The following is a 7,327-nucleotide window of genomic DNA, read 5'->3' as shown; positions in this document are numbered from 1 at the left end:
CTCAGCAGCGCGTCAACCTCCGTCCGGACGACCATGTGACGGCTTCCTCGTCCCGCTCCAAGAGACAGGTAGAAAGCGGCGGTATTTGTAAGCTTGGACGCGAGAGGCTCGGTCTCCTCGGGACGCGTTGTAGAACGGGTTGGGATGGCTCATCTCCAGCTTGGCGCTCTCGGACTCGGTCACGGTATGCAGGGCGAAGTTGTGGTTGATGAAGGTGGCTTCCATGGCGAGCGCGCTGGGGGTGTTGATGGATTCCTGCTTGCCCGAGGTCTCGGCGAGCTCGAGAGGCGCATCCGCGGCGTTCTCGTTGACGGTCCCCATGTCGAGAGAAGCGCCCTCACGCTTATCGAAGTAGATCTTGTTGCCCTGGTGCACGATGACAATATCCCACGAGTACACACTGCGGGTGGCGCACATGAGCATCGACAGGATGTCCCGAGGTGGCGAAGATGGTCGCTTCGTTCTTCTCCGCGAGAAAATGGATGACGGGGTCCTGGGAGGTGGTGACGTTGTAGGCGAGCCGCGGTCGAGGGCCTGCAGGCGACGCTCGGCGTTCTTAACGGGGGCCTTGTCGTAGGAGCGGTCGTAGTAGTAGAGGAAACCGTACGAGTCGAGGTCCTCGCCGTCGGGGGTCTCGAGGTTCAGCTTGGAAAGACGGCTGAAGTCCACCTCCTCCAGCATGGTCCAGTCGGGGCGAACGTTGACCGAAGGCTCCCGGGTGCGCTGAGGCTTGTCGTAGTCCTTCCATCCGAAGCGACGGCCGCGGTTGCTGCGACCCGAGCGGTTGTCGTAATAGCGGTCACCCTGGCCACGGCCAGCACCAACGCGCTGGAAACCAGCGCGACCACCACGCTGAGCACCGCCGCGCTGGCCACGGCCACGGAAGACGGTGCCGCCGCCACGACCAAAGGTGCGCTTGGCAGAGGTACGAGTGTTGTCGACGACGGAGAAAGAGGATTCCTCTTCGGCGGCCTGGATCGAGAAGAGGCTGGAGCTACCGGCACCGTAGACTTGCTGGTCTGTTTGATTCTGTTAGCTGACGCACTCATAAGATGTGGGTGGAAGATCGCACCTCTGTAGTTGCGGTTGTAGGCCTGACGACCGGCACGATCGCGGTCCTTGGACTCGGCAGTCCAGTCAGCCATGCGGCCCAGCTTGTCACCCTTGGAGAAGGGAGCATAGGGGACGCCATTGAGCATGTTGTCGCCCGAGGTCGCGGGGCCCCAAGTGTCTTCGGCGGGGAGGGCCGCCACGAGGTCGGCGATGGAGAGGGGGGCCATGATGGTCAGATGTCCGGAGGGACGTAGGAGAAGGAAGAGAATATAAGATAAAAACCCCACAGAAAGAAGGGTGGATGGAGGGTGGAGGGGGGAGAAGGATGGTTCAACGGGGAGAGTCTCGATTATCGACGATGCATTTTTTGTGTCGCGAGTATGTGGCTGGTGCGGTGGCTGCTCACCGCCACCGCCAGGGACACATCATGTGATAGGCACGTGACTCATTCCCTCAGGCAGGATGATCCAAAAAGAGTAATCACAATAGCTTCATCCTTTCCCTTTTGATACATGCTTCTTCTTGGTCATCTTCCCGGCCCTCTCCAACGCGAGAACATGAAGCCTTAGCCAATAAGTTATAGTCCATGGCAGACAGCCAGATCAGCTTCCGCGTTATGCGAACACAATAATCATCATGAAAGGGGCTTTCTGACGTATACTATCTCTATGGTACAAAGCCGCAGACTTTCCTTCATCGGAACCAATGACTGACCCAGTTCCTTATCAGACCGAGTTCGGCTAAACCAGCAGTCACATTCTATCAGACCCATGTGATCGCCCGGGTCGTCTACTCAAGCGAGACAATGATGACAAAACCCTGGCTTAGCGAATCCTGCGGATGAATGCTATCAGGATCTTCCAACCTCTCCAGCCGAAGGGCAGCTTCTCGTCTTTACGTAAATCCTCTCATCCGATAGGGTTCACCCCAGGATCGAGGACATCCTTTCCTACCCAGAGCCCTGGGAGATCCCGAGAGCCGCACTAGGACAGAATCCTTTCGTCGATCCCTCAAGGTGGTACGATCCCGAGGAACCTGGCATTCGGAGGCACTGAGATTCGCCATTTATCAGCTGAAGATTGACTTGCTCAGTCCGTCTCTTTCGGACCTCTGTTGATGGTACATATATATTCCCTGGGCACATTAACTCCTTGACTACGCAGCCAAGGAAAAGCTAGAGCACATGGCATTCGCAAAATGAATTGCAATATTCCAGTTGACCGTTATCAGTTCCTGGGAGCGGGGATTCGGGACCAAACCGGAGTTTATGAGGTTTCCACTGATAAGACTTCCATGCCCGACAGGAAGAGCATTGGCTTGGCCGGCTCCATTCCCCCGAACTATCGGCTTGTCTGCATACCGAAGGAACCGGTTCCATGAACCATTGCCCTAATGGCCTTTTCTTCCCCGGTGGCGTCCTCGCTAGATGTGTTCCTGCATGGCGATCTACATGGCGCCAAGATCTATTGAACCCTTTTTTCGGTTCCTGAATCTCCTCTCGTTGGCGATCCAAGATATGTCCTTCTATTCTGGTATTTGGGACTCAAGTACCCTCATCTCTTATCTACATCCACCGTCTATCCTCTGTAGATCTTGCCTCCATGCGAAAGACAGACTCGCCTTCTCTTGATCTCCCACAGGGACAAGTTCGCGTACCGAATCCCGAGGGCTGACTGCCTGGCTTGACATTAAAGATAACGATTTTGGTACTTGTTATTGGGCATCTTCAAATCCCCTTGTCGAATTCTGGATGCGGTCTCGCATCTCAATTTCGTCATGTAGTCCAGTCTCGGGCATATAAGGACCCAAGAATCCAGCCAAATTCTCTCAAATCATTCAGCCGCGGACATTCCAATTCAGACCTCTCTCTTAGTCCTTTAAAAACCTCTTAATCTCTCTTCGAGAAATCACCAGAAAATACCATCACGATGAAGTTCTCTACTGCTCTTTCTCTCCTTGCTGCTGGCGCTGCCCTCGTCTCCGCTGCTCCTGCTACCTCTTCGGAGGACGAGGAGACCTACCTCGTCAAGGCAAAGTGCATCAAGCCCTTCCTCTGCTGTGGGGAGCTGAAGACTCCTCTGGACGGCGTTGTCGACCCTATCCTTGAGGCTCTTCACCTCGGACCCGAGGCTATCGTTGGCTCCATTGGTCTTGCCTGTATGTTACATTCTGCCATGTTCTGACCCTCAATATGATACACAGACTAACTCGACATAGGCCACGCCTATGATGAGACCTGCACAACTGCCCCCAAGTGCTGCAGTGAGGCCAACCTGCTTGTAAGTGACTCTGAAATTTCCGAAAAGGAATACTCTAACAGTGTGATAGGATGGCACTGTCGCTCTCGGCTGCAATGACCTCGCCAACCCTGCTGATGCTCTGTGAGCGCGTTGTGAAGCTTCGATTGTTATCCCTAAACCCATGCATTTTCTAAGTCGGGAGGGGAACATACGTGTTTCTTTTAAAGGACTTGTTGGCGTCCTATTCTCTTCTCATAAAGTTCTTTAATGTATCTACTACACCAGACGAATATATTTCATTAATCTGCCTCTATAAATGAGACCCGATGGTGATGACAAGCTGAACTCTGTCTTGATCTGCCTATAGCTACAATATCTCGAACAAAGCATTAGATATGACGGACTAGACAATGCAGAGTGTGTTACCACACACCAGTCAGGAGCCCGGAGACAATTGTCGACGTTTCTATCTATCCTGCATACCTTCTCTGAATCTATTTGTATGGATAGAAGTAGTAGTAGAAATCTAACCCAGCAGACCGGCCAAATCGCCGACAGCATGATTGCGGGAGTGATGGATACCAAGCAGTTCGGGTGCTGGAGTCGTTGTTACTAGGATGTCATAAGCCATGGATCCAAAAATGCCTCGACAGCGTAGCCAGTGCTATTTCATGCAATGTCTGTTGGCGAGAAGGTATAAATGTGGTGAGCGCACAGGTATGCCCCTGCATATCTACATAATGCTACTGGTGCCGCCCCGAGGTTCGCGGCCATGTCCATTAGGCGCATAGTAACATATATGTGTTTCTTGCTTACTCGCTAGATTCTACGCTATTTGAGACGAACCGAAAGGATATCCATTTCTTGCAATGTAGATCTTCAAGCATACCACGGGATTTGCAATTTACACCATAAGCATAATCATTGGGAGGCAGAAACGTACGACCGAAACGCTGTCCAGCATACCTTCATCTCCGTCATTTCATCAGACATCTCCTCATTCTTAGCATCATTCTTCTCCAGGGAGTAGTGGCTGCCAGCTCCTTGACGACCCGAGAACATATTGACTCTCCCACCATAGTCATCTCATTACTGCGCGGACTAATATCCTGCACCTTGGCCCACATATCCCCCGTCTGGGTTGCTAGACCCTCCATCTGGGTTGCTAACTGCAGGGACGTCTCCCTTGTGGAAGCCCTCATCACCTACGTGGCCCCCCTCTGGGTTGCTAACAGCAGGGATGTCTGTCTTGCGCCAGCCGTCGCCACCCTGACCCTCGTAGCCTCCATCTGGGCTGTTGACCACATAGTCTCTCTCGTATGCCCCGACATACCCGCCGTCGGGATTGTCCTTTGGCTGACCTATGGGGGCAGGCTCGAGAGCACTCTTACCCCCTGTACGACCCTCGTAGCCGCCGGCGGCATTGCTAGCTGAAGGGATGTCTGTCTTGCGCCAGCCGTCGCCACCCTGACCCTCGTAGCCTCCATCTGGGCTGTTGACCACATAGTCTCTCTCGTATGCACCGACATACCCGCCGTCGGGATTGTCGTTCGACTGACCTATGGGGGCAGGCTCGAGACCTCCCTGTCTCATAACACCCTCATGCCCCTCATCAGAACCTGTGAGGCTGGTATGGTCCTTAGAGCTGAGTGCACTGGCCATTTCTTCATGTGCCACTTTGGGATATAATGTTAGCGGGCTATGAATACCCCCAAACGGGCTTCCGAACACATACCCGGACGAGCGTAGGCGCAAGTCACCAGCGCCAAGGTGAGGATCTGGCGTAGGTACATCATTTTGATGGATCGGAGGAGATTGTTTAGAGCGATGGACGATTGTGCGGTACTGGAAGGCTTTGCACAGGTAGGATGCCTGTCCCCAGGGGCTGGCTTTGGCTAGATATTTATACCTTCTCATAGTCGAATTTCATCATGGAATTCGGCTATCTCGATTGATGAGCCCCACGATCGCGGACACGTAAGACCTCCCTTGCACGAAGCAGAGTGACCTCACATATGAGCGTGTGTTGGAGTTGTGACTTCATCTCACGGCGATTTGCAGCCTGAATTTAGTAAAGATATTGCGATGCGGGACTTTCGGCTTCGTTCTTCGCTGCCGTGGTCAATATACAGATCAGGGACCACACTCGTGTACAGAGGATGTAAGGGCAGGCGTGGAACAACAGATCTGCCCTGGTTAAGGCTTTGATACGTCATTGCGTGGAATGGTCCGTCTATAACTGCATAGATACGTAGAGACAGATGATCTAAGGCAAGGGACGATGGCGAGTCGGACGGGGACGTGACACAACTTGGTTCTTGCCTGACTCCTTGCAGCTTCCAAGGCTTTGTAGCCTAATGTTTAAGACAGAATCAACAGTGTAGCGGTCAGCCAGAGCAATGGATAAGACTATACGTAGTCCTTATGACCTCGGTGCCCGGAACGGCAAAACCACGTTAACAAACAACGATCTGAATGTTTGACGATGCATAACTTCAGCCAGTGGAGAATCCCACGGTATAGCCTGCTGAGCAGGTCATCCTCTTTGGAAGACGAGTCGACAACCGGCTTTCTCCAAGACGGCGATGCCGAACATGAATGGCTCAAAGAAGGGCATCTACAGCCGACTCCGAAGCCCTTATACCGGCGACACTCGACTGCAATCATAGTCCATGCGGCGTTGGCATTGTGCAATATAATGCTTCTTGTTGGGACCTTCCTATGGCCAAAAGGCAACTACGTGCCCAACGCTGTTCCGAGTAAGTGGCTCGCTTCGAACCGAGTGCGCAAGGCTCTAATGTTACCGCGACAGCGCCATTTCAAGAAGCGATCAGCTATAGACTCGACGTCCTCAGCGATGACTCCCGACTGGCGGACAACGGCACTGTCGTCCCTCACTACGACCGTGAGCGTGGACCGCCGTCACCTGAGCTCGAAGCCGCGTGGGATGAATTGCTTCAGTGTGCGTGTGCCGTACTCCCTCTGAGGGAGTCCAAGGGCTGATGAAGATGTGCAGACTCCAATATACGCCTGTCCAGGGACGAGCTCGGGGCCGACTTTCGCGACAACCCTGCGCTCGTGGAGCTCAGTGATGGCTCCGGGATATACAGCTCGGTTGCCGTTTTCCATTCCATCCACTGCATCAAACGGGTTCGCTATATGCTGTATCCAGAGCACTATTACGCAAACAAGACAGCAGAGGAAATGGATGAGCTGAAGAAGCATGCCGGTGCGTCTTGGTTGTGTTCGACACGAGGATCAAACTGATCGAAGACCCAGAGCACTGTCTGAATTATTTGCTTCATTCCGCAAAATGCAATGCTGATCTTACGGTCTTCCCAATGCAATGGGGAGCAGGGTATGATAAGTCGTCTGCTAGGGCTGTACTGGAGCAGGTTGGCTGACCATGTATCAGACAGCGAATCCCATTTGGAATCGACCAAGGCCGACACCAGTGCAAGGACTGGGATCGGATCCAAGACTGGGCGAAGCAGCGTAGCTTTGACATTTACAAGCCTGGCTTGATCATGCACCCGACTCTGGGTCAGTCTAGCTTCTATATCAGATTGCATTTTACTAACCAGTTAATAGGGTGGGCGTATGCGGATGGGGTGGAGAGGGTCACTGGTGTGGCTAACGACACGCTACTAGCTGATGCTTTGGAGAAAGAAGAGTGAAGACTTCCATAGATTTGGAACACGACCTTGTTACAGTAGATGTACATATTGACGCAGGAGAGTAGAGAGTGATGGAATATTCGCGAATGATATATCAGCTCACCCTATTCCTGGGCATGCATGGCTCTGTCTATTGCAAACATTCCAATAAAGACTTAGAAAAGCAAAAAACAGACACCGTGACTGGAGTGTGCTCGTTGACGCAGGCTGCATCATTTTGCTTTGAGCCACAAACGTGCATATATTGATGCTTGTGGCTGCATGCCTTCGCGGATTGTAGTAACACATCGGGTATAGATTGGACGTATGAACTGGCACGGGATTAGACTGCAAGTGGTAGCCTACCCAAGGCTTGCA

At 52.8% G+C, this 7,327-nt stretch overlaps 4 protein-coding genes across 4 annotated transcripts; 2 read left to right on the top strand and 2 right to left on the bottom strand.

Annotated features, from left to right (window-relative positions):
- Positions 1-12: 12 nt before the first annotated feature.
- On the bottom strand, positions 13-1,280 carry ATEG_07809 (eukaryotic translation initiation factor 3 subunit D; the record flags this gene model as incomplete). The annotated part of the gene is made up of 2 exons (XM_001216430.1): positions 13-1,019; positions 1,073-1,280. The coding sequence occupies 2 exons, from the start codon at positions 1,278-1,280 to the stop codon at positions 13-15; spliced, it is 1,215 nt and encodes a 404-aa protein (XP_001216430.1).
- A 1,701-nt stretch (positions 1,281-2,981) lies between these two features.
- Positions 2,982-3,438, top strand: ATEG_07808 (hydrophobin family protein; the record flags this gene model as incomplete). Its single annotated transcript, XM_001216429.1, has 3 exons — positions 2,982-3,210; positions 3,271-3,332; positions 3,382-3,438. The coding sequence occupies 3 exons, from the start codon at positions 2,982-2,984 to the stop codon at positions 3,436-3,438; spliced, it is 348 nt and encodes a 115-aa protein (XP_001216429.1).
- Positions 3,439-4,394: 956 nt separating this feature from the next.
- Positions 4,395-5,089, bottom strand: ATEG_07807 (uncharacterized protein; the record flags this gene model as incomplete). The annotated part of the gene is made up of 2 exons (XM_001216428.1): positions 4,395-4,969; positions 5,029-5,089. 2 exons carry the CDS (start codon positions 5,087-5,089, stop codon positions 4,395-4,397), a joined length of 636 nt encoding a protein of 211 aa, XP_001216428.1.
- Positions 5,090-5,778: 689 nt separating this feature from the next.
- ATEG_07806 (oxidase ustYa family protein) lies at positions 5,779-6,970 on the top strand (the record flags this gene model as incomplete). Its single annotated transcript, XM_001216427.1, has 6 exons — positions 5,779-6,052; positions 6,106-6,255; positions 6,310-6,522; positions 6,573-6,651; positions 6,709-6,836; positions 6,885-6,970. The coding sequence occupies 6 exons, from the start codon at positions 5,779-5,781 to the stop codon at positions 6,968-6,970; spliced, it is 930 nt and encodes a 309-aa protein (XP_001216427.1).
- Between the last annotated feature and the right edge of the window lie 357 nt (positions 6,971-7,327).

This window comes from Aspergillus terreus, genomic scaffold, assembly GCF_000149615.1.
Source record: "Aspergillus terreus NIH2624 scaffold_11 genomic scaffold, whole genome shotgun sequence".
Classification (NCBI taxonomy): Eukaryota; Fungi; Ascomycota; class Eurotiomycetes; order Eurotiales; family Aspergillaceae; genus Aspergillus; species Aspergillus terreus.
Note: the sequence above shows the minus strand (reverse complement) of the source record. Positions and strands in the feature narration are given on the sequence as shown.